This window comes from Sceloporus undulatus, chromosome 11 (assembly GCF_019175285.1).
Source record: "Sceloporus undulatus isolate JIND9_A2432 ecotype Alabama chromosome 11, SceUnd_v1.1, whole genome shotgun sequence".
Classification (NCBI taxonomy): Eukaryota; Metazoa; Chordata; class Lepidosauria; order Squamata; family Phrynosomatidae; genus Sceloporus; species Sceloporus undulatus.
Window position 1 is genome coordinate 2,399,083 of NC_056532.1, and position 26,040 is coordinate 2,425,122.

Below are 26,040 nucleotides of genomic sequence, written 5' to 3' on the forward strand. Positions count from 1 at the left end.
AATTCTATCTATCTATCTATCTATCTATCTATCTATCTATCTATCTATCTATCTATCTATCTACTTTGTGGATTCAGGAGACTACTTGAAAAGTAGTGCAGGAATATTATGAATAAGCCAGTTCTTGCTGGATGGCCCTTGTGGGTCTCTACCTATGGTTTTATAATGGATGGAGCAAGTTTGTTTTCTGATGCTCCAGAGAATAGAACAATGGATGGAAGCAACAGGGAAAGAGATTCCACCTCAACATTAGGAGCAACGTATTGACAGTAAGAGCCGTCCAACAGTGGAAGATGCAGTCTCAGAGTCTCCTCCTTTGGAGGTCTTTAAAGAGAGGCTGGATGGCCATCTGTCAATGGGGATGCTTTGATTGAGAGTTCCTGCATGGCAGTTTGGGGATGGACTGGGTGGCTCCTGTGGTCTCTTCCAACACTATGACTCAAAGATGGCGGTAGAGCTGTGGTTGCGGAAGCCAAAGGCCTGTTTCGCCATTGCACATTCGGTGTCAGCTGTGAATCGGTGGGATGTTGCCATGCGCATTCTGGTGCAAGAGCACAAACCAGGAGCAAACAAAGGGGCAGTTGTGCCCTTCCGCAACGTTGTGGGTTTACGTTGCTAAGCTCCATGATGCAAACAGCTTTTGGTTTGGTTACCAGGGGCAGGAGGAAGGGTATTGAAAGATTACAGAGAGAGTTTTTCCCCTTCTGCCTCTCCACCCGGCCTTTCCTTCCTGGAAAGAAAAACCATATGCAGATAGCAAATATATTATCGGTTTTGCATGGTTAGCAATGGCGATGTTTCGATGCAAATTAAACTCCCGGTATCCCTCAGTCTCTTGAAGACTTTGTGCTTTCTTTTGCATTATCCAGAAGGAGAGAGTTATTAATTTTTCAACCTGGGAAGAAATATCTGTGAATATTCTTTCTGTCTCTGCTGAAGGACTCCATTCACATATATGGTTACGGTCAGGAAAATCTCTCTGTATGTTTGTGTTGTGTGTGTGTGTTTCTTTGGCATCTCAGGCCCAGTTGTGCCAAGAGTCCCCGGTGACCAGATGTCCTCCTTTTCCAGGACATGCCCTCCATTTCAGCTTTCTGTCCAGGAGGCATTCCCAAAACGTCCTCCGTTTTGAGCATCACCAAGAAGCATGCGTTTATGTTTATATCCGTGTTTCCAGCATTTTGTCCTCCTTTGTGGTTGTGATACCTGGCCACCTTGCAAGAGTCTGGTGTGTGCGCATTGGGTTCTTTACCAATTCGAAATGTAGTCCCTCGAATAATGCTGCCTGAAGTGGACCCTTAAGTTTCAGGTCAGTCTTTGCAACTTGGGAAGGACTCTCCAAGTTGGAGAGACACTTAAAAGAATGGCACCGCTTCGTGTGTGGCGTTTCCATTTGTGGTTCCCTCGACGCCACCGCCGGCTGGCCATATTTTCCTCCTTTTGGCCCTTTTTGTCCACCCCGAGGGCTTGCAAAATGGAAAAACGATGCAGGGAGGAGGAAGCGCAGAAGAACGGGCGGAAGAACGAGAGGCGGAGGAGGGAGGTACAAAACTGGGCCAGGAAAGACTATCAGCTTTGCTGGCTGATTTGAAAGTGGTTATCAAAAGAGCGAGGCTCCTTCCGGTTCCCGAAATGCACTGCAAAGATACGCCTGCCCTCCTTTCCTTCATCTCTTTCGTACACAGGTCTTTGTAGACACATACCCACCGACATATTTCACAGATGAAAACCATGTGGCCATGCAACCTGAGAAAGTGGCCGAGAAGGAAAAGCTCGGAGAGGGTGCAGCAGTTTGCTTTTGCCTGAGCCTCCTGCGAAGGGCAAGACTCCGCTCCCTTTCCTTTCCCCTGAGTTCGCAGACTGCAAATGGCGATATAGAAATCAAACTCATGTACAAGTCAAGGGCCGGAATGATGGATTTTGATATGACCAGGGGATACTTCGAGGGTAAAACTGTTGCAGCCTCTCCTAGCCATCTGAATAACTATCTGTAAAGCCTCTCTGAGGGCCTTTAGGGCTGAAAAGCGGGGTATAAACACCATAAATAAAATATACAAATAACGTGTGCATTCTTCTTCCTCCATAACTTTTGCCATGTGGACCGCATTCTCATCCCGCTTGGTCCCACATGTGTCCCAGTTGTCATCTCTGAAACATGGGATGTTGTTTCTTCTTCGTGGTCTCTGCGAATCACACAGATGGGTTATATCTGTGCCTGCGCAGTAAACTTTGGAAACTTGTGTTTTGGGCATGTTTGAAATGCTCCCCTCTCCCTCTCAGTGCATCTGTAGCAAACTGGAAAATGTAGGTTGAAGCGAATATGTTGATCCTGCCATTGCGACTGGATTCCTCTCCCAGTCCTCGCCTTGAACCTTGCTCCATCATGATTCATCTTGGATGCCATGGAGACCACACTGGGGTGCTTCTGTGCAATCCAAGGTGGGCTGCGTTTCGGGGGACGATGGTGCTCTTACTCGGTCTCCAAGAGAGAGGCCTTGCCACCTCCTTGCAGGGGGAAAAATGGAAATCCTTGAAGTCGGATTTGTCATTGCCCCTTTCGCTTGGGATGCGTTTGAATCACCGCTGACTAATTTCTCACCATCGCCGCCACCTTCGGATTCAGTCTCCGTCTAGGCCAACTCATACAAGCATTAGTTACTATGAAGTTGTTTCTCTACTTCAGGTGGTTGGTATGAGGGCAGATCTTACAATGGAGCATCCTTTTATACTAGGTTTAGGTAACAGTGGAAGGGCATGGGGCTGCATTAGCCCCGCAGAAGAATTTGGAGGGCTGCCTTCCTGCTGTGTGCATGTGTATATATATGTGTGTGTGTGTATTGGCCCCAAATACAGTGTGGCGTGGTGGTTGGAGTGTCGGACTATGACTCTGGAGACCAGGGTTCAATTCCCACCTCAGTCATGAAACCCACTGGGTGACTTTGGGCAAGTCACACTCTCTCAGCCTCAAGGGAAGGCAATGACAGACTTCCTCTGAGCAAATCTGGCAAAGAAAAGCCCATGAGAGGGTTCGCCTTAGAGTCGCTATAAGTCAGAAACGTCTCAAAGACACCCAACAACAACTAATTTATCATTTCTATTGGCCATCTATCGGGGATGCTTTGATTTGGATTTCCTGCATGGCAGAATGGGGTTGGACTGGATGGTCCTTAGGGGTCTCTTCAAACTCTATGATTCTGTGGGGCTCCTGGTGGACATATCTGTGGTGAAGGACTCCTTTGACCAACTAAGAGCCGAGAGCAAACTTTGCCTTTGCCTTGGGTTTTATCGCTCCATCCTGCTTCATATTTCCATGTGATCAACAAACCTATTGACTGTGTAGTGGTCAAAGGCTTTCATAGATTTTGGTGGATTTTTCGGGCTATGTGTCCATGTTCTCGATAAATTTATTCCTGGCGGGTATCTTCAGAGACTGTTTTTCATTATGACATGCCCTGAAGCCTGGGTTGGCCTGAGGACTGTGTGGATCAGGGCCCTGGAAGAGTTGCACAGCCCCTTCCAAAAAGTTGCAAGGACGGAAACCGAGTTATAGGACCATGCCAACGCGATCCCAAGACGGTGCCAGGTTTTGACTCTCCTCGGGATGGGAAGCCGCCTGGGCACTCTGTGAATGCCACCTGGAGCTTGCAAGATGAACAGCGGGATCGAATTGCAATGGATAAATACACCGCCCTGACTCACGCAGCCCAAAGTAAGCGAAGGCGAAGTGCTAAGCACATAGATTCTTAAACCTCAATATTTGCCCTTTGCGTCTAGTTCCTGGCGACCGCCGCGAGTTCGAAATGGACTGGCAGGCTCAGAAAAATGTGTCATTTCATCGTCTCTTTTATTGCGGAAGGAGCGCAGGAGTGTAATAAAATGGATAAAACCCAGTGTTGACTTAAGAGGATGCATCCCTGCCTTTGTCAGCTCCAAAAAGAATAACAAGTTTTAGGAAGCATATCACTAACAATAAATATAAGGCAGAATTCAAAGACATAGCCATGTTAGGCTGCAGAATCAGTATGTAGAGAGATCTTGCAGCACCTTTGAGACTCACTAAACAAAGAAGTTGGCAGCATGATCTTGCATAGACTAAAGTCTACATCCTCAGATGCATTTGGTAAATCTATGGTAGATTATCTCTAGACATTTTGTACTTGATCCGCGTGTCGGCAGGGGAACTCTATAGTAACTTATCGGCGGAAGAAATCTGTAGTAACAGACATATTTTCTGATTGCGATGGCAGTTGCTATATCTATACTTTTTATATTCTATCTTATCTCTTCTATAATTATCCCTATGTCTTTGTATTCAGAAGTAACTCCCATTGATGGGGTTTTAGTCGTACAAAAACGGAGCTGCAGATTTCGTGACTGCGATTTCCTTCGTGATTTTGTTCCGTGTGTAAAACCGATCCCTTTTGAGAAATCTGTGCAACGTGCGGCATTTGTATAAATGTTCTGGATAAATTAAACAATACGTTTTCCAGAGGAAATTGATAGCAGTTTTCTTGATCAAACAATTGCTACTTATGTACTTAATAGGTAAGTACATAAGTCAATACATATGTTGATGTTTTGTAGCTTCAAGGAAGTTGTTCCCAATGTTTTGATGAAGAGCCATTGTGGCGTAGTGGTTGGAGTAGACGTCTCCAGAGACCGGGGTTCGATTCCATGCTCAAGCCATGGAAACTTACTGGGTGACCATGAGTGAGTGACACCCTCTCAGCCCCGGAAAACTGCGCAATTGGGTCACCTTAGGGTCGCCATAAGTCAGAAACGACTTGTAGGCACACAATAAGAGTGTCTCGGTGGAAGCTTTTCTTCTAATTGGAAGCCATTGGTTCATGATCTGATCTCTGGAGCAGGAGGAAAGAAGTTGGCTCCATCTTCTACATGACATCCCTTCAGAGTATTAACATGTCACCTCTCAGTTTTCTCCAAGCTAAACATAGCCATCTCCCTACGTTGTTCCTCATAAGTCTTCGTTTCCAAACCTTTGATCATTTTGGTCCCCCTTCTCAGGTCATGGTCCACCTTGTTGACATCCTTCTTCTATCCTTGGAGGGCGATGGGGTCTCCTTCTTTGGAGGCCTTGGAACAAAGGTGAGATGGCCATCTGTCAGGGGTCCTTTAATGGTAGATGACTGGATGGCCCTTGGGGTCTCTTCAAACTTTATGATTCTGTGGTTCTTGGATTTTGGTGCCCAGAACTGGACCGCAAAGTGAGGTCTGACCAAAGCAGAACGGAGTCCTCAATCTGGACATTATGCTCCTGTTGTTAGTGGAGAGCAAAACCACTGGAGGAGGGTGACCAAAATGGTGAAGGGTCAGGAAACCATGCCCTATGAGGAGAAACTTAGGGAGTTGGGGATGTTTAGCCTGGAGAAAAGACAGTTAAGAGGTGATATGATACCCCTGTTTAAGCATTTGAAGGGGTGTCATATTGAGGAGGGAGCAAGCTTGTTTTCTGCTGCTCCAGAGAAGAGGACCTGGAGCAATGGATGCAAGCTCCAGGAAAAGAGATTCCACCTCAACATTAGGAAGAACTCCCTGATGGTAAGAGCGATTGAACCACGGAAGACACTGTCTTGGAGAGTGGTGGAGTCTCCTTCTTTGTAGATCTTTAAACAGAGGCTGGATGGCCATGTGTTGGGGATGCTTGGATTGAGAATTCCTGCATGGCAGAATTGGGTTGGACTGGATGGCCCTTGTGGTCTCTTCCTCCTCTACGATGCTAGAGTAGGTTCATTGATGCAAAGGAACACAACCACCTGCAATTTTTAATCCTTTCCTTGGGACCATCATGCTGGGTGTTGAACCTCAAACGTACCACAACACTATTAGTTGGGAAGCCTTTAGGTTGGCAGTTTGATTCTCTCCCCCGGTTTGTCTAGCTCAGCATGTACTGTTTGTTTCTTTAAACAAATGGGTCAGAGTAATTTTTATGCACTTGGTGGTGGTTACCAAAGGATTCCGGAAAGCCACGAACCTCTATCAGTCGGAGGCCCTCTTCTCTTGCAAGAGCTCTGTTCTCAGCACTTGTTTGCAAAACAAGCGGCCAGCAGAGCAACTAGTTAGCTAGATCTTATCGGGCCGATGTGGCGGTGCGGAAAGCAAACCATCGTTTCTTGGTGCCAAAAGCTGCCCGGGACGAACTCGAGCAAGCCAAAACAAAACTGGCACAAAACAAAAAGCCCTTTCTCTCTCTCTGTGTGTGTACATTTGTGTGTATCTAGATGGGTGGAGATGGAAAATACCTTGCGAGGGAGACCTCTCTTACAAGGCACCAGCCTGATAGCAGGGGAAGTGTTGTGGTTTCCTGTGAGTAACTTGGGAGTGTTTGATACCGTTGCCCCGAGTATCTGTTTCCGGATTGACCGTTGCGGTTGTCTAAGGTCGCAGCTTTTGCTAGTAGGCCTCCGGTCGCTTTCAAACTGGCAGTACAGCATGTGGCGCAAGGGTGGGCTAATGCCAGGGGTTGGGGTCCCCATTGCCTTTCCAGGACCCCAGGGGTCATACTCCTCTCCATAACATTTTTGTGACATTAAGAGGGCTGTTTTGAGAGCCTGCAATGCCTGCAAGCTCCATTTCAACCACCTGTAATATAGAAGGTCCCTTAGCATGTCTGGATTAGTCCTCTGCTGTCTGCTAAAATTGATGTGCATAATAATTAAATTATGTTGTTGTTGTTGTTGTTCTGCACATTGGATCTAGTTTGCAGCAACTGAAGTATGCTATGGGCAAATAATAATGGTTCTTGCTGTTCTTGCTGTTGTTGTTGCCCTTATCTTACTCAGTTGCTGCAAACTGACTTACAGGGTTTCGCTTAAAGAGAGTCGGGTAAGACATTTATTACTACTACTATTACTACTACTACTATTAATTTCTTACCTGCCTCTCTGCAAGGCTTGAGGCAGGAATTAGTTTGCCCTCAACTAAACTGAGCAGTATGTAGAGAGATCTTGTAGCATCCCTGAGATTAACTGAAAGAGGTTGGCAGCATGAGCGTTCCTAAACTAAAGTCTGCTTTCTGAGATGGACTCCACTAAATGCATCTGAGGGAGTAGACTTAAGTCTAGGAAAGCTCATGCTGCCAACTTCTTTCTTTGGTTAGTCTCAAAGGGGATGCAAGGTCTCTCTGCATACTGATTCTGCAGACTAACATGGCTATGTCTTTGAATGCTAAACTGAGAAGGAGAGAGAGAGAGGAGAGACGGAATCTCCTCTTCCCTGTCCGCTAAGGCAAAAGCAAACTGCTGCAGCATCTCCTAGCTTGTGTGTGCCATGTTGGCCAGACTCTGATGTTGCATGGCCACATTCTCCGCCCCATGCATCTGTGGCTCGATGCTGCAATTGTGGATGGATTCTGACATTGCTTGGCTGCACATGTCCTGGTTTTCATCCGCACAATGTTGGAGGGTATGTTCTCATTCGCCGTTGCTCCTTTTGCCCTGCCAAGCCAAACAGGGCTGCCTCACTACCAAAGAGGACCTGGGAAATCCTGGCTTCGGTTGAGCCACGTCACTTTTGCGTCGTGGAAGCAACAAAAGTTCACGCCAGGTGGCCTTCGATGGGCGGAGGAGTGTGCAAACCAACAAAGGAGACCAGAGGGGAAAAACGTAGCAGAAGGGAGGAGGTCAAACACTGAAAGACAAATGCTCAATGGAGAGAAACAGAGTCGCTGGCAAGGCCTGGCCTTTGCTTTCTCTGATCCCACCCAAAATATCATTTTTAAAAATTGGTTGCTTTTATGCTTCGAGGGGATCTATGGCCACGATCGATTTGCGCCTTCGTATTTAAAGAAGCAGTTTGTTTTGCTGAGGCGGTGACAGGATCATGCTCTTCAAATGTCGAAAGCAGAGGTTCCCAACTTTGGTTCTCCAGATGTTTTGGATTTCATCTCCCAGAATTCCTGACCATTGGCCAAGCTGGCTGGGGCTTCTGGGAGTTGAAGTTCGAAACACCTGGAGGACCAAAGTTTGGGGGGTGCACTGGTGTAAAAGACTGCCACAGAGAGAAAGAGACAAGTTTGTTCTCTGCCGCCATAGACTCATGCTGGAGGGCCGACAAATGCCCAGAGAATCTAGGAATCTCTAGGTCAGTGATGGTGAACCTATGGCACGCATGCCAGAGGTGGCACTCAGAGACATCTCTTTGGGCACATGTGCCGTCACCCAAGCACAGAATTTGTTACTAGAAAGCCAGAGGGACATGGCACTTTGCAATAAGTAAGTGAGTTTTGGGTTTACTTTGGGCACTCGGCCTCGAAAAGGTTCACCATCACTGCTCTAGGTCTTCCATTGTGACTCTTTGGTTAGCTTCTGCCAGATGTTGACCACAGAAATTTTGGCATCCAAGGGGTCTTGGAACCAAACCTCAGCAAATATCAAGATCTCCCTGTATTAATTTTTAAGGCTTCCGTCGGTACCAAATGTCATGTCTCAATGTTTCGTCCAAAGAAAAGGTAGCATCCTGTATCTTTTCTCCAGCTTTGCACGGAGTTCACCCCGGGATATTTCCCTTTTTCGCTTGTGTAACTTCGCAAAAGAAAGTCCGATAAATAGCTGCCCGGAAACGAGTGCAGAAAATTCATAGGAAGAAACTTGGGAACGGAGAATATTGTTTGAGGCTGTCAACTTCAGCCGACACAAGACAGAGACCTGTCTTCTTTTCAGCGCATGATGCACTCCTTGCACCCAAGGCAGGGGATGAAATGAAGCAGATTAGAATAACAGTTTATTTTTCCGAAAGCGTCGCCGTGTCCCAAAATGGTCTTGACCGATGAGGGCTGTTCTTTGTCTTTCCCCTCTCCTTGACAGATTGTCTTCTTCAGTTACGGGTTGATGTTTTGAAGGTTACAAAGAGAGGTAAGAGAATATGTGTTAAGGAAAGAAACAGGTGGTGGAAAAGCCATTCCATCCCCATCTTTACCTGCAGCAAAAAGCAGATTTGCACAGTATGGGAAGGTTCACACAAAAATGCAGATCTGAATGCAAACCATCATAGATTTAGGAAGAAGCAATCAATATATTAAGGGAAGCGAAGGGAAATATTTTAAAATGGATGCACATTCTGGTGCAGACTTTTAAGGGATCACAAACTGATGTTTAGTTGTTGGGTGCCTTCAAGCTGTTTCTGATCTATGGCAACATAGAGACGACCCGATCCTGCTGTTTTCTTAGCCAGGTTTCTTCATAGGGGGTTTGCTTTTGCCGTCCTCTGAGGCTGAGAGAGTGTGACTTGGTCAAGGTCTCCCAGTGAGTTTTCATGGCCAAACGGGGTTCAAGCACTGGTCTCTAGAGTTGTTGCCCAATATTCAAAGCACATCCGGTTCGGATGTTAAGTAGTTGAGATGAATTATTATTTCTGGAAGGTTTTAGGAGAGATGGTTACCCCTTGGAAGATCAGCCATGTGCGATGCATGTGGCTCCCATAACATACTTTGTTGTTGTGTGTCTTCAAGTCGTTTCTGAGTTAGGGAGAGCCTATGGCAAGCTTACCATGGCATTTTCTTGGCATGCTTCTTCAGAAGGCGTTTGCCATTGCCATCCTCTGAGGCTGAGAGCATGTGATTTGCCCAAGATCATCCAGTGGGTTTCCATGGCCGAGTGGAGATTCGAACCCTGGCCTCCAGAGTCATCTTGCCCTCAAAGGATGGCAGTGGCAAACCCCTTCCGAAGGAACTTGCCAAGAAAAGTTAGAAACAACCTGAGGGCACACAACAAGAACGACAACTCCAGACTCATAGTCCAGTGCGCCAACAAAATGGCTTTCATGAAGTGGAAGACTTTCACGGACGGCATTCATAGTTTTTCGTGGGATTATGAGTCGTGTTCTAGAAGAGTTTATTCTGGTGAAACGTCAGGAATAAACTCTTCCAGAACATGGCCTTGTAGCCCAAAAGACCCACGAAAATCTACAGTTGGCGCATGAATTTTTTATCCACAGATTCAAGCATCCGCGGCTTGAAAATATTCCCCCAAATATATCAATTACAATACGTAAACCTGGATATGGCCATTTTATTTAAGAGGTACCATTTGACTGTGTCCTAGTGGGACTTGAGCATCCACCGATTTTGTTATCCACGGGGGATCCTAACCCCAGCGGATACCAAGGGCCCGCTGTACATTGCTGTGCCGAGTGAGAAAATAAAACCAACAAGTAAGTTCCAGGAGGGAAAGCAGCAGAGAAGGAAGGATTAAACGCCTCACTGCTTTCCCTAGGCGCTCCTCTGCTTTGCAAATTTGAGCCGTGGTGCCAGGTGTGTCGTGACACAAACAGACCGTAAACTTCTGGTCCCTATGGTTGGGAAGATAAGCGTGGGGAAATTTGCATTGTGTGCGGCGCACGGAGGGCGGCGGCGGATGATTCAGTTGAATTTCTGGGGTGGCCAAGGTGTGTCTTTCCCCCCTCCCCGTGACTAACATTTCAAATTTGGAAAGGTAGATATAGTGCGCCATGTGAATATTTTCCACTTGACGTAATTTGCCCAGCGCAGGCCGGTGCACCCTTGGTGCCCTCGGAGGCTGATATTTTTGCTCTCCTTTTTCAGGACGGACATCCCTGCCTGGTTTTATCCACCTCTCTGTCACCTGCCTGCCTTGCGTTTGCTAAGTTGCAAGGGATGCCGGGCCGAGGATTTCCCTTCCTGAAAGAAAAAGGGATGTTTGTTTGACTTGGCAGGCGCTGAAATGTCAGCGCTAGTCAAACAGCGACTGGAGTTGGACTTCCAGTTCCCCCGGTGATGTGGTTTATTTTATTTCTTTTCCAAATCAATCTCGGAGAAATTTAATCCCTGGAAGGTTTAACCTGTACCTGCCTGATCTTGGCCGTAAAGTCCAAAAGTCAAATTCATTTTTGTCTTATTAACCTGGCCTGGCTTTATAGAACAGATACAATGGCAGTTCTCCATCCTTGACTTAAAGAGTTGGAAGAGTCCTTATCTAATGTGAAGTCGAAAGCTTTCATGGCCGGCATCCATAGTTCTTTGTGGGTTTTTCGGGCGATCTGGCCATGTTCTAGAAGAGTTTATTCCTGATGTTTTGCCATCATCTTCAGAGAATGCTGCCATGGAAGAGAGATGCTTTCTTCCATGCGCTCTTTCATGCCAGCATTTTTTGAAGATGTCAGCCACAGACGCTAGTGAAACGTCAGGAATAAACTCTTTCTAGAACATGGCTACATAGCCTGAAAAACCCACAAAAATCTATAATCCTTATCTAGTCTCATCCCCAACTCCTTGCAAGAGTAACACAAAATGCACCTTCTGAATAGCAATCTATATGCATCTGAGGAAGTAGACTGGAGTCTAGGAAAGCTCATGCTGCCAACTTCTTCCTTTCAGTTAGTCTCAAAGATACTATCTCAAGATACTGAGTCCAATTTCTGGTTATGCATCACCTGAGATGGAGAGCTGTAAGCTTTACCGATCTTGTCTGCTTAGGAAATGTTTTCTAATGTTTAGATCTTGTCTTTTCCAGCTATTGGTTCTAGTCCTTCCATGTCACAGTTCATGTGGCGGTTTGTGGCACCACTGTTGATACATTTGTGGATCCACTCCAGGTTTTTGTTGCTTTTAACGGAGTTCTCCAAGGTGCCGAACCTGATCCGGGGGGGGGGGGTTGCCATTTTGTATAAGATACACCATTTTACTGTGCCGTTGTATTTAGTGGGACTTGAGCATCCATGGATTTTAGTATTCATAGGGGGGACCTGGAACCAAAACCCAGCGGATACTAAGAGCTCCACTGTATATTTTTCTTGTTCTGTACATCTTTCCATGAGCAAAACTTCTCACGTTCTGTTGCATGCTTGGGATGTTTGGGGATGTTTTCAGGCACTTCCGCAGGGAGGCTGACATTATAATACAGTCTTAGGCCCCATAATACAGTCTTAGGCCCCATATACAGTGATGTATATTGTTGCGATTCGGGCTCAAATTTCCCCCCCAAGTCCTAATCGAACAAGCGGGTGACAGCAACCAGGCCAGCCCCTTGAGCACTGCTCCTCCCATCCCCAAGTTCCCGAATTGGACACCCATGTTGTTCCCATTCATTTGCCTCGGGTCAGACTCAGGTGGAGCATAGGGTTGCCATACCTGAGGACCTCCAAACCAGGAAAAATGTAGGACAAGGTTTAAAAATGTAGGCCCTTTTTAAAAAATTTCCTGGCCAGGGAATTTTAAAAAAAAGGTCCTACATTTTAAAACCTTGTCCTCCTTCCCGGCTTGGGAGGAAGCCTCGGCCTCCTCTCAGGCCGGGAAGGGGCGCGGGGGCCGTCCGTCATCGCAGCCATCACCGCGGTGGCAAGCGGCCTCCTCCTCCTCCCAGGCCCTGACGAGGCCTTGGAGGATTCCGCGATCACGGAGCCACCTCCAGGGCCTCGCTGGGGGGGAGGGAATCCCGGGGGCGGGGCCAAACTGGGGCAGGACCATGCAGACCCGCCCCAAACCGGGAAAGTCCCGCCCCCAGGTGGGATATGGCAACCCTAGTGGTGCAGGAAAAACCTCTGAAAAAGTACCGTCAAATTAACCCAGGTTCGATTCAGGCTTTCCCTGGAAAAATCGATTACATGAGGGTCAGATCTGCATTCCAATGGGAACAAAATCAGCGCAGTGGGGATTGAATGCATGCTCAAATGGGAACGATGCCCCCATAATCCGAGTCTTGATCCGCTTTATAAGCTAGTGGGAATAGGGCCTTAAAATACTTTCTAGGGAGTGAACTGCATGGCATCTAAATTGCCCTGTGTCTGCACTGAACCCAGTGGGACTTCCTGGCCATGTCAATATATAGGTTTGTGCTTTCAAAGTCTACAGGGTTTCCGTATGTGTTTTGGTGTGTTTTCCCATCCCTGCTCAAGGTTGCTCCCTTGCTTTAACCTGCCGAAAGTGAAATTGCAGTGTGTGTGCCTTTCCTCTCTTCTCCGAAAGTTACTCATCCCTGCTCCTCTCCTTCTAGTGTTGTCTGCAGTTGTGTGAGTCATTTGGGAGCCTGCAACGAAATGCAAATCCATTCACTGAATACTGATCAGCTCTGAGGGATAGAAATGAGCAGCGACCGAATTTTGGTTCCCCTCTGCCTTTCCGAAATACGATTCAGTTCGTCGCATGCCATATTGGTGGGCTGCTTTTAAAGAAGTCCCCGTTGGGAGAGGAATCCGCTCCGTTTGGCCCATACTCCTTGGCCGTGTTTCCGTCTGGAATTCTCTTCTCTTTCCGTCTTAATCTGAAGAAGTCATTGGTGGCTTTTTGCTTTGTTTTGTTTTGAAAGAAAAGCTTTCAAAATGTCTATTTGCTCTTACATTTTCCTGCTTTTCCAGAGCTTGGAAGAACGCCTTGTTTTGAATTATAAGTCCCAGAATCACACATGTGAAAAGCCAATGAAATCCAGGGTTCCAGCAGATACAGTCTACAGTCGTCCCTCCACTTTTACGGCTTTGACTTTTGCGTATTTGAGTATTCGTGGATTTGAGTCATGCGTTCGGTCTGGGAACCTCTAGGTCCTCCAGCGCAACTGGAGATGATTTGATACAATTTGCTATATCAGGTATCCGTTTTTACCTTCTTCTCCCCTGAAAAATAGGCCCAGCATCTTTGGATGGATTCATCAAACCTTGGACTGAAAACACGTGTGATTTTAACTTCTTAAGTGACTTTTACCTGTCTTCTTTAACAAATGTGAGAGCAAAGACCAGATAGCTGATACAGCAAATCATATCAGATGAGCAACATTTGGAATTTGTTGTTGTTAAGTGATATCAGGTTGACTTTGACTTATGGCACTCTATGAGTGAGAGGTCTCCAAGTCATTCAAAAGCATCCGCTCTTGCAGATCCAGGATTGACTCCATCCATCTGTAATGAAGTCGTCCTCTTTTCCTACCGCTTCCTACCTTCCCTAGCATTATTTTCAGTGGGTTATGTCTTCTCATGATATGGCCAAAGTACAACAGCCTTAGTTTAGTTATCTTGGCTTCTAAGGAAAATTCAGGCTCGATTTGCTCTTGAGCCCATTTATTTGTCTTTTTAGCAGTCCATGGTATTGGTAAAACTCTTCTCCGGCACCACATTTCAAATGAGTTGATTTTCTTCCGGTCAGCTTTCTTCACTGTCCGACGTTTGCAACCATGCGTCGAATATGTTCCAGGGATCCCCTAAAGATCTCTGCAAAAGCAAGCAATGACCAATCTGGCAGCTACTAAGAAATAGCTAATGCTTTTGCATTGATATAGAAACCCAGGAGGATCTGTTTTGGGGTCTTTGGAAGATGGTGGTTAAGTGATATTATTTCTTTCCGAAAAGAGGGCATCCCAGAATTTATAAACTTGTCTATGGCCTGTTCCAGACTGCCAAAATAAAGCTGCTTTGGGTCTCTTTGGAGGTATGCTGTTTAAATGATGCTTGGGTCCTAAGAATCCGGAAGCTGCACCAAAGCTGCCCTCCAGTGCTTAGGAATGGAGTGTGGCTTTGGCGCGACCTCCGGACTCTTAGGACCCATGCATCATTTAAACAGCATACCTCCAAAGAGACCCAAAGCAGCTTTATTTTGGCAGTCTGGAACAGGCCTATATATATATTGATGGGAACCTATCAGCAAGTGTCTCCTTAAACGGAACTGTGTGCATTCGTGGGATCATGAACAGGATATCCTGAATTCTCTTAAAGGTAGTTGAATGAATGGTTTATTGTCTTCAGGAAAGGTCACAAGCAGAAGAAAAAATAAACATTGGGGGAGGCACACAGCTAAAATTGCCAGGGACCCCTCCAGGCGCACTTGCTCCATATCAACTTGCATGCAAAAGTCAAAGGAAAACTGTTGCAAAGGCCACTGCAGATGGGATGGCCAAAGCTTATGCTGCCCCATGGTTTCCATCTCCTTGCCCCATCCTCTCATTTGATGTTGCGTGCCTTCAAGTCGTTTCCGACTTATGGCAACCCGAAGGCAAACCTACCCTGGCGTTTTCTTGACAAGTTTTGTTCAGAGGAGCTTGGCCATTGCCTTCCCCTGAGGCTGAGAGAGTGTGACTTTGCCCAAAGTGGGTCACCCAGTGGGTTTCACGGCCAACGTGGGATTCAAACCCTGGTCTCTGGAGTCCTAGTCCAACACTGAAACCATGCTGGCTCTCCAGAAACAGTGTCAACAGAGTCGCCATAAGTTGGAACGTACATGAAGGCGCACAACAGCAACTGAGGAGGGCAAGATCCTGCACTGAGTTGGTCAAGTGCAAGCTCCTTTTTCACTTTGAACCCAGTTTGCAGCAACTGAAATAATCTGAGGACAAAGTGAGAATGTGGGAGGAGGAAAGAGAAACCGGGACATTTGAAAAGCATCCGAAAAGTGGGATGGCAGAGGATTAACTGAGACTCTCCTTGCCAGTCAGGGACAATTGGTGGGTATGTCTTCCGCTTCATGGTTGCCATGTGTTTGTGTAATGGAGTCTCCTTCCTTGGAGGTCTTCAAACGGAGACTGGATGGCCATCTGTCGGGGATGCTTTGATTTGGATTTCCTGCATGGCAGAATGGGGTTGGACTGGATGGCCCTTGGGGTCTCTTCCAACTCTATGATTCTATGTGATGTCTGAATGTGGCACACTTTGAGTCACAAACTGTGAAAAGGATGACAAATAGTAGTAGTAGTAACAACGACAACAATAATGATATCGGTAGAATCAGAAGGAGCTGAAATTGTGAGAGATTATGTGCATGTATGTGTTTGCAAATCGGTAATGACTCTCTGTTTTTCTTCCTCCCTCTCCTCTTCCTCCATTGCTGCTCCTTTTGGATTTTCCACCGGAAACCTGTAGAACTTCCGGCTGAAGAAGGTAAGTAACTCTATTATCCAGCTTTCCAAGACATAACCCCCAAAAGTAACTTTTCAAAGCCATGGGAGAAATAGGTTGCGCCTTTTCTTGTTGCTCACATAGACCAGGCCTAAGTCCACTGAGCTCAAAGAGAGGTACTGCTATGCAAAATTGCAACTATAGTCCTGTATCTAATATATTGGATTATTCTCCTTCCTGCCTTTATTCTCATTCGTAGGGAAGTCACTTCTGGAACTCATCTTGGAGCAGTTTGAAGATCTCTTAGTGCGCATCCTCCTCCTGGCTGCGTTCGTTTCATTTGTAAGTATATCCGTGCGCCAAGAGCATTGTTTGTACAATGTGTCGCGTGGGTTCAAATCCTTGTTGCCTCAACAAGAAAGGTTATCTGAACACGTTGGCACACCTTGCGATTGCAGATCCTCCCTTGACTTCTCAGCCAGTTGTTGCCAACTTCAGGATGCCCAAATATGACTATAATTTTGAACCAAACACACTTTTTTGAACCTTCTTCAAAGGTGGTTAGGCAAAGATTCAGTAATCTCAGGGATATAACAGGTGATCCGTGACCAGATGTCTTGAAAAGGTACAGACATCCGTCTAGATGGGCCTTCAACCGGATCCGACATGGCATTTGTGTCTATCTATAGCACAACTGGAATTGTGTACGTTGTGGCCTGTTCCAGACTGCCAAAATAAAGCTGCTTGGGGTCTCTTTGGAGGTATGCTGTTTAAATGATGCATGCATCCTAAGAATCCAGAAGCTGCACCAAAGCTGCCCTCCAGTGCTTAGGAATGGAGTGTGGCTTTGGCGCAACCTCCGGACTCTTAGGACCCAGGCATCATTTAAATAGCATGCCTCCAAAGAGACCCGAAGCAGCTTTATTTTGGCAGTCTGGAACAGGCCTGTGTTGCTCTAATGGAGCCTACAGAAAATCTGGAGTCATGGGTGTTTGCATTCAAGGGTATGCGCTCAGAAATGTCAGCGCCAAGATGGTTATTTATGGCAATATGTTTTCTTGCTGGAAATTCTCCCCGTGAAACGGAATCTGAAACAATGCCGTTCTCAATTGACCTTAAGGCGTCTCCCCCTCGCTGTCGGCAGAATTATAACCCTTGGAGTCAAAACCCCGATGGGTTGCCTTTTTCCTCCTCTCTCCACTTTGTTTCCTTATTAACATCAATTACTTAATCGGATAAAAATGAAAATACCGAGAGTGCCACCAGCTTGGTGGGAACCCAATTGCACTTGCACAAAAGCCGTCTTGTTTTTTCCCCCCCTCCCCAGATGTGCCCTTTTCCAAATGTAGCATTAACGCAACGTGAACCTGTTCGGTTGCTTTGTGCACGTCCGCGTTGGCTTTCCATGCCAAAAGGGGAAATCGGGTCTTTCGCTGCTACCTGCGGAATAGTCCCAAAGAAAACTAGAGCGAAGAAGGGAAGGGAAAAGGAGGACAAAAATGACAGATGATGATTGTGATGGTAGTACAGTAATAGCAGTAGCGGCTTCAAGGGACATCTAGTATAGCCTCCTGCCAGTTTCAAAGTAGGGGGAAAGGAGTGTACCCTACTACATACCGCAAGTCTCTAAACTAAGAAATTGGATCAGAGCAACTATGAAGGTCAAGGGACTGAACAATACTTCTTTACTGGTAGAATTGAAGGATGTAGCTGTGTTAGTCTGTAGAAGCAGTACTCAGAGAGATCTTGTAGCACCTTTGAGACTTAATGGAAAGAAAGAAGTTAGCAGCATCTGAGGAAGTAGACTTAAGTCTAGGAAAGCTCATCTGCCGACTTCTTTATTTCACTTAAACTCAAAGGTGCTACAAGATCTCTCTACATACATATAGGAATCAGTTTTGGCCTTTTGGTGATGTGTTCTACTTTTCAATGACTGTGGCCTGTTACAGACTGCCAAAATAAAGCTGCTTCGAGTCTCTTTGGAGGTATGCTATTTAAATGATGCATGCATCTTAAGTATCCGGAAGCTGCACCAAAAGCTGCACTCCGGTGCTTAGGAATGGAGTGTGGCTTTGGCGCAACCTCCGGACTCTTAGGACCCATGCATCATTTAAATAGCATGCCTCCAAAGAGACCTGAAGCAGCTTTATTTTGGCAGTCTGGAACAGGCCTGTATGATCATTTTTAGATGCCCCAGTCATACTACAGTAAACATCTGCTATTCTTGGTTCATAAGTGTCTAGCAGTATTGCTCAGTCCCCGAACTCCTGGTTGCTTTGATTGAGTTACAAGTAACCACTATGAAAGAAGTTCGGAAAGGTAGACATGCAAACTCTGCTTAAAGACCTCCAAAGAAATGGGACCCACCGCCCTCCGAGGCGGCTGATCCTACTTTGAAATAGCCCTTATCATCATCAGGAACGTCTTCCTAATCGTAGAATAAGAGTATCAAAGTGATATAATGATCTAGTGCAGATGCGTTCTTTAGCCCTTGTCCCCGAAAGTGCTGGGAAAGAACGGAAAACATTGGCGTTTTTGGCAACCCTCGCCAAAAGGTGTTCATGCCAGCTCCGCCCGTGGCAGGTGGCTGATGTCTTGGGCAGTGCCCTGCCCCACCAAAACACCTTGCAAGGAAACTGGCGCCCGTCCTAATTGCCGCGCACGGTTTTGCGAGAGGGCTGGGTTGTGTCGCTTTGTTTGCGCCAAAGCCCATTAGCGGACATGGCCTTCCCTGAAGGTCAACATGGGAGGGGGACCTCTTTTTTTAAGAGTGATCTGTGGGCCTCTTGGGATAGAAAGCTGGTTGGCCTTGTTTCTCCTTTTCCTCTGAAGGGTTGGCCTCCTTCCTTCTGGGCGCACAAGACTGGCATTTGTGTGGTCAGGTGGATGATGGGTGCGGCTGTCCAGCTTGATGTTCTTCCGTGCTTTCTCCACCTAAAAGCCCAAAGGCAGATTAATTTCTCACCCAACTGACTGTGCAAATGAGGAGAGAGTGATTCAAACTTCTGCCCATGATGGTGGAGATTAGACCAGTCCCATGGGTTTTATGGCATCCAGGTATCTTTTTAGAGAGCGAGCGTGGCCTAGTAGATTGAATGTTGGACTATGACTCTAGAGCCGTCATTCCCAAACTTTCATCCTAGATGTTTTGGACTTCAGCTCCCAGAAGTCCTGACTCTTGGCCAAGCTGGCTGGGGCTTCTGATCGTCAAAGTCTCAAACATCTGGAGGACCAAAGTGTGGGAATCACTGCTCTACAGGCCAGGGTTCGATTCCTAGCTCAGCTATGAAACCCACTTGGGCAAGTCGCACCCTCTCAGCCTCAGAGGAAGGCAATGGCAAATGTCTTCGGAACAAATCTTGCTGAGAAAACATCATGAGAGGTTTGCCTTAGGGTCGCCATAAGTTGGAAATGACTTGAAGGCGCACAAGAGCAACAACAACAACAACAACAATAGTATCTTTCTTGAATTGTAAGGACGGCATTGGACACCATGCAAGGGACTGAATTCCAGAAGTAGAAAGGTTCTATTCTAGTGAGCCCTTGGTATCCACTGGGGTTTGGATCCAGGGCCCCCCATGCGGTCCAAAATCCATGGATGTGCAAGCATCTTTAAATACAATGGCATATAGCATCCCTTATATAAAATGGAAGGATCTCCTGCTAAACTGTGTATCTCCAGCAGAGAGCTGTCCAGCCTATTTTTGAAGATTTTGAAGGTGTTTGTGTAACATATATTCTCTCCCATGCAAAGATGAGTATTTATTTTACTCATCTTTGCCTGGGAGGGAGAACTAACTGAGGATTTACATTCCTAATTTCATACCCTCTGACATTTTACAGATGAAAACTAGGACACATGTGGCCATGCAGACTTTGGTCAAGATGGCAAAAGTTGTTAATGCGGAAGAAAACACAAGCTAGGAGACGGTGCAGCAGTTTGCTTTTGCCTGAGCCGACCGAGAAGGGCAAGGCTTTACTTCTTCGTCTGCTTTCCCTGCAGCTGAGATAAAGGGGTGCCAACTGCTTTTGCACTTTAAACTCAGTTTGCAGCAATGGAAGTAAGACAAAGGACGAAAGTGGGAGGAAGAGGGAGAAACTGGGACATTTTACACACAGCTACAGAAATGGGACAGTAAAGGTTTAATAAGGACTGTCCTTTGCCTAAATTTGAGTCAGTTGGCAGGTATACACTGAGCAAGTTATTGCAGTGGGCTAAACTAGTGAGGCTTATGTGTGCTTCAGGTTGGGCATTGTCACTAGGAATGGGACCAAGCTGGTTGCGGGATTCTGGGAGTTGCAACCCAAAACAATAACATTTCCAAATTCTGGGTTGAGCCAGGTTTCATACAGCTTGCCAGGGCATACCGAATGTTGCCCCTCCGAGAAGCACCTTTCATGAAATAGTGTTGCTCTGGAGCAGAGTGATTGTTGGCTTCTTTTTGGGGAAGAGTTGCAGGGATTTGACATCCTCCCTGCCTCTCTTTTTCATCTCTCTTCTCATCCGCAGATCCTTGCCTGGTTTGAGGAAGGCGAAGAAACCACCACGGCGTTTGTGGAGCCTGTGGTCATCATCATGATCCTCATTGCCAATGCGGTGGTGGGGGTCTGGCAGGTAGGAGGAGGGCATTTGTGGGGCTACTATGGCCAGCAACCTTAAGGGTGGGTAGGGCATTGGACCAGCAAATGGTGCCAAAAGTGGGTAGTATGGTTGTGCCACTTATTGGGCAATAGGCAGCATGGTGCAGTGCTCCAGTAACTCCAGGGTAGCTACACAGGTTTCATTTTACACCATTATAAATGATGTTCCAGTGTTTTGTGGTTACCAGAGAAAAGGCATTCTTATAGGCATCAACCTTATATGTAGTTTGGATGAAAAGACTTCTCACTGACTGATCTTAAAACTGGGGAGAGGCTTGTATGGAAAGGATCACTACCAGAAATCCACAGCCCATTGAGGGATCCAATACACAGATGAAGAAACCAAGATTCCCTTCCCTTCTGTATATTAAAAATCAACCCCTTTTCTGCAGGAGAGGAATGCCGAAAGTGCAATTGAAGCTTTAAAGGAATATGAACCCGAAATGGGGAAGGTGATCAGAGCAGACCGAAGTGGAGTCCAACGTATCCGAGCTCGAGACATCGTCCCAGGAGACATCGTGGAGGTGGCAGGTAGGTCTTTCCGCAGGTAGACATGGTTGATGATGGTGTTGTCTAAGAAAAAGGGGTGAAGTGGTAACCCTGGAGGCATAGGCGCCCCAAAATCCAGTTCTAGCCGTTTCCATCTCCATCAGGATCTGGTCTTTTGCAAAGCTAATAGCTCTTAATTGCCCATTTGAGACCAAGACAGTTCCAAAGTGTTTTAATAAGGCCAATGTACAACAGAATGGTAGAATCTTAGAATTGGAAGGGACCCCAAGGGCCATGCAGTCCAACCCCATTCTTCCATGCAGGAATATAGGACAAGGCACTCCCAACATATGGCCATCCAACCTCTCTTTAAAAACCTCCAAAGAAGGAGACTCCACCACTCTCCAAGACGGTGTCTTCCGTGGTTCAATAGCTCTTACCATCAGGGAGTTCTTCCTAATGTTGAGGTGGAATCTCTTTTCCTGTAGTTTGCATCTATTGCTCCAGGTCCTATTCTCTGGAGCAGCAGAAATCAAGCTTGCTCCGTCCTCAATATGACATCCCTCCAAATATTTAAACAGGGCTATCATGTCCTCTCTTAATTTTCTCTTCCCAGGTTAAACATACCCCGCTCCCTAAGCCGTTCCTCATATTCATGCCGGCTGATCAACAATCTTGGTCCTTTAACCCTTCCAGACCTAGAATCATAGAGATGGAGTCTCATAGAGACTCGAACCTGGCTCTCCAAGTCGGGTTCCACTGCACTACACTACTTAGCCTCTTAGTTACATTAAAACTCACAAAATACTGAACAGTAAGGGAAGTGAGAGGTCTTGCCACGGTGATGTGAATCTCTCTTCAACCCATGCTGGATTTCAGACGCAACATTTTGTAACCCCCAAACCGCCTTTGTCGTCCTTTCTCTCTTGCAGTCGGTGACAAGGTGCCCGCCGACATTCGGATCATTGAGATTAAGTCCACGACATTACGGGTCGACCAGTCCATCCTTACTGGTGAGTGTAAACGGGTTAAATGTGCAAGTGGTGGAGCAACCTGGGGACCTCTAAGAAAAGAGGCAAAGCCCTTGGGAAGTATTGTTTTCCCCTAATGGCATTAATTTTCACAGGCTGCGGGGTGGGAACCATGAAGATTGAAGATGTTGTGTGTTCGCCATAGCTGGTTTTGCCAGGAGAGGGCAAAGTATGGGCAGCTGGTGGTGGCTTCCATGTCAGTGAGGCAGTGAATCCACTCCAGGTTCCATGTCAGTGAGGCAGCGAATCCACTCCAGGGTTTTGCTAGCTTTAAAGGGTCTTTCCAAGATCTACTCAGGGATAGAACCTTTATTTCCTTCCTTCCTTCCTTCCTTCCTTCCTTCCTTCCTTCCTTCCTTCTAGTTCTGCCCTCCTTTCTCCTGCGATGGAAACTCCTGCCTGCTTTTTTTCCTTGTAGGCGAATCCGTCTCCGTCATTAAACACACCGACCCCATTCCAGATCCCAGGGCTGTCAACCAAGATAAGAAGAACATGCTTTTTTCTGTAAGTATTCTCAGGCTTGCCAGGAGAAGGGATTTAGATAAGCCCATTCCTTTTTTCCAACCTGCATGCATTCCAGGAACCAATGAGCACAGCATCACATGAATCGTCTGGGAAGGACCTGAAATGGCAGAGTGGGTTCGTGGTAGATTCGGATGCCACGACTGCAAATGAGGACAAGGAAAACGTAGGATGTGGCCAAATAATAGTTCAAAACACTAACAAATCTAAATACATGCTTCTTCGTCATGCTCAAAATGGAGGGCAGTTTGAAATGCCTCCTGAGCAGAAGACTGAAATGTAGAAATGCTGTACTTTATTTTATTATGTACTCAGCCGTATTTTTTCTGAGCAGGTTATCTTTGATAAAATGACTTGGCTTGCAATATACTTATATAACTCTGAACAAGACAAAGGCTTAAAATTATGGAAAGTCTAAGGCTTTCACAGCCGGCATCCATCGGTTTTTTGTGGGCTTTTCGGGGTACGAGGACATGTCCTGGAAGAGTTTATTCCTGACGTTTCGCCAGCGGCTGTGGCTGGGATCTTCAGAGAATGCTGCAATGGAAAATTCCATTGAACATTAAATGGAAAATTCCATCTAAAATTAAAATGATCCTTTACTAGCCACAAACCCTTGACTTGAATCCACATTTAAATTATTCCTTTCATTTGTTGTCCATTGGCCTGAAATTAAAGGGGGCAAAAACCCTTCCAGCATTTGCATGCAACCCATTGCCTAACATGTTTGCTGTCCCTTTCTCCTGAACGCTGGGAGGGAAGTCTTGTCTGCTGCAGGTCCTAAGAGAAAAGAACTGTACATGGATCCTATTTGTAGAGCGGACTGACTGCCAAGTAGTTTGTTTGGATTTGGTTTGAATTTGCTAAATGGCCAACACAGCTTTGGATCACGTCTCCCGGAACAACTCATGGTTCTGGGAGCTGTGGTGACTTTCCCAAGCTCTGATTACCCCACCGCTGAGCAAGCAACAACATGAAAAACCACCATTCTCTTGTTTTTCCCCAGGGCACCAACATTGCTGCTGGCAAGGCCGTTGGGGTGGTCATTGCCACGGGGGTCTACACAGAAATCGGGAAGATCAGGAACCAGATGGTGGCCACTGAGCCCGAGAAGACCCCCTTGCAGCAGAAGCTGGACGAGTTCAGCCAGCAGCTCTCGAAGGTCATCTCCTTGGTCTGCATCGCCGTCTGGGTCATCAACATCAGCCACTTCAGCGACCCGGTTCACGGAGGCTCTTGGTTCCGGGGCGCCATCTACTACTTCAAGATTGCGGTGGCCTTGGCGGTGGCTGCGATCCCCGAGGGGCTCCCGGCGGTCATCACCACTTGCCTGGCGCTGGGCACCCGCCGGATGGCCAAGAAGAACGCCATTGTGAGGAGCCTCCCCTCGGTGGAAACCCTGGGCTGCACTTCGGTCATTTGCTCCGACAAGACTGGCACGCTGACAACCAACCAGATGTCTGTCTGTAGGGTGAGTCCTGGGTCCCTTGTGTGTGCCAAACACTGGTCATGCCCATGTCAGTGGGTCAGTGAATCCAGTCCAGGTTTTACTTTAAATGAGATATCCACACTGCTGAACCATAGCCATAAAGTAGGTCCAGTGCCTTGGATAGCGTTCTTAAAGAAGCTGAAACCCAAAATGGATTCACTGTCCTGCTGACATGGGAAACACTGTGTTACGGGCGGCCATTTGGGGCATTAGCTTGAATTGTTGTTTTGTATTTTTGAAGATGCTGATTTGAGCATACAATTATTCCACCTCATTTGGGAAGCTCTATGACAGTGATGGTGAACCTTTTGCAGACCGAGTGCCCAAACTGCAACACGAACCCCACTTACTTATTGCAAAGTGCCACGTCCCTCTGGCTTTCTAGTAATGAACTCTGGCAAACTCTGTGCTGGGGTGACATCATGCGTGCCCACAGAAAAGGCTCTGAGTGCCACATCTGGCACGCGTGCCATAGGTTCGCCACCACTGCTCTATGACTTATATGATTTCTGCTTCCATTTGCTGCACATTTTCCAGCAGCAGTAGTAGTAAGAAGGGGATCAGAAAGGGACCAACTCCTTCCCTATACAAGCCCAAGCATTTCCCTTTGTTGGAAGGGAGAAGGGAAGCATGGAGGAAGTCTTTCCGGTGTCGTAGTTCTGCTCGCCAGAGGAAAACGTCATTCTTGCTATGGCGAGCGGGTTTGTCGAAGTTTGCCCACCCCTGTGTTGCTAGTTTTGACAAGGTACATCTGTGGTTTGTGTGCTCTGAAGCACACCTTGTTAGTGCATGAGAGCTAGAAGCGTCGTTTGGAAAGGCGTGCATGGTGGCTGAATATCTTTGGAGATGGTGCTCCACATCCCCAACGCCAGGCTAGCAGAGATTCAGAAAACACACACCACTTTGTGTTCCTGCATTGCGGTCATGTGCTGTTGCCTTCCACAGGGGGATTACCTTCATCCCCTGCTGAAGCTAAGCCTAAATCCATAAAGCTGATCTGAAAGAAGCAAATAGCTACCTACCGGCTGTGTATTTGGACGACTTCTTGGAGTTTGCATCCAAGAAAGCAACTTTTTCCAGCTCTAAATCAATACACATTTTCTCCCCCGTTGCACCCCAATGTTCCACTTTTGTTTCATCCCTTTAGTGCTAAAGAAATGGCTTTTCTGTTCTCGCAACGCCTCTGCAAGGTAGGTTCGGCTGTACTAACTAGTCCATGGTCTGCGGTTTGCTGTTGTTGTTGTGTGCCTTCAAGTCGTTTCTGACTTACGGCGACCCTAAGGCAAACCTTTCATGGGGTTTTCTTGGCAAGTTTCTTCAGAGGCATGCCCTCCAACATTTCAAAGATGAAATGCAGATATGTGTCACCAAACAACATCAATGTATGATCAAGATGGCAAAGATTAATAATAAGGAAGAACAGGCAAACTAGGAGAGGGTGCAGCAGTTTGCTTTTGCCTGAGTCTACTGGGAAGGGCAAAACTGTATCCCTTCTATTCGTCATCCCTTGGTGAGTTAATGGAGTTTTAACTACTTTTGCAACTTGAATTCAGTTTGCATTTGAAGTATCCTGGGGACAAAAGGGGGAAAACAGACGGAAGAGAGAAAACTGGGGTTGCATCTGCAGTGCAGAAATAATGCTGTTTGACACCACTTTCACTGCCGTGGCTCGATGCTATGGATTTCTGGGGTTTGTAGTTTATTTTTGCAGATGCAGCCTGGGTCATTTGAAAAGCAGCTACAAAAGTGGGACAGCAAAGGATTAATCTGGATTCTGCCTGCTAAATCGGGACTCTGAAGAGTGTGGGCCCAGAGCCACCTAATGAACTTCATGGTTGAGAAGGGTTGCCGGGTCAGGATTATGCACAACCCTGAGAGTTCAGTGCTAAAACCTGGGGACGGTTCTTCGCAATGCCACAGAGATTGGACCCTGGTGATGTTGCAAGGGGAAGGCCATGGTTGAGTCATTAAGCATGATATAGTCGGCCCTCCGTATCCACAGATTCCTTATCCATGGATTCAACCATCCACTACTTGGATGAATGGATAGATAGATAGATAGATAGATAGATAGATAGATAG

The 26,040-nt window shown here is 46.7% G+C and overlaps 2 protein-coding genes across 3 annotated transcripts in view; both read left to right on the forward strand.

Annotated features, from left to right (window-relative positions):
- Positions 1-26,040, forward strand: part of UBE2G1 (ubiquitin conjugating enzyme E2 G1) — a 554,317-nt gene that overhangs the window by 329,702 nt on the left and 198,575 nt on the right. The gene's annotated exons all lie outside the window — the stretch shown is intronic.
- Positions 1-26,040, forward strand: part of LOC121917146 (sarcoplasmic/endoplasmic reticulum calcium ATPase 3) — a 78,024-nt gene that overhangs the window by 14,492 nt on the left and 37,492 nt on the right. The window contains exons 2-8 of the mRNA XM_042442872.1: positions 15,811-15,828; positions 16,046-16,128; positions 20,297-20,401; positions 20,820-20,958; positions 21,849-21,929; positions 22,366-22,451; positions 23,476-23,940. Of these exons, the coding sequence (XP_042298806.1) occupies positions 15,811-15,828; positions 16,046-16,128; positions 20,297-20,401; positions 20,820-20,958; positions 21,849-21,929; positions 22,366-22,451; positions 23,476-23,940 (977 nt within the window). The remainder of the gene's footprint in view (positions 1-15,810; positions 15,829-16,045; positions 16,129-20,296; positions 20,402-20,819; positions 20,959-21,848; positions 21,930-22,365; positions 22,452-23,475; positions 23,941-26,040) is intronic.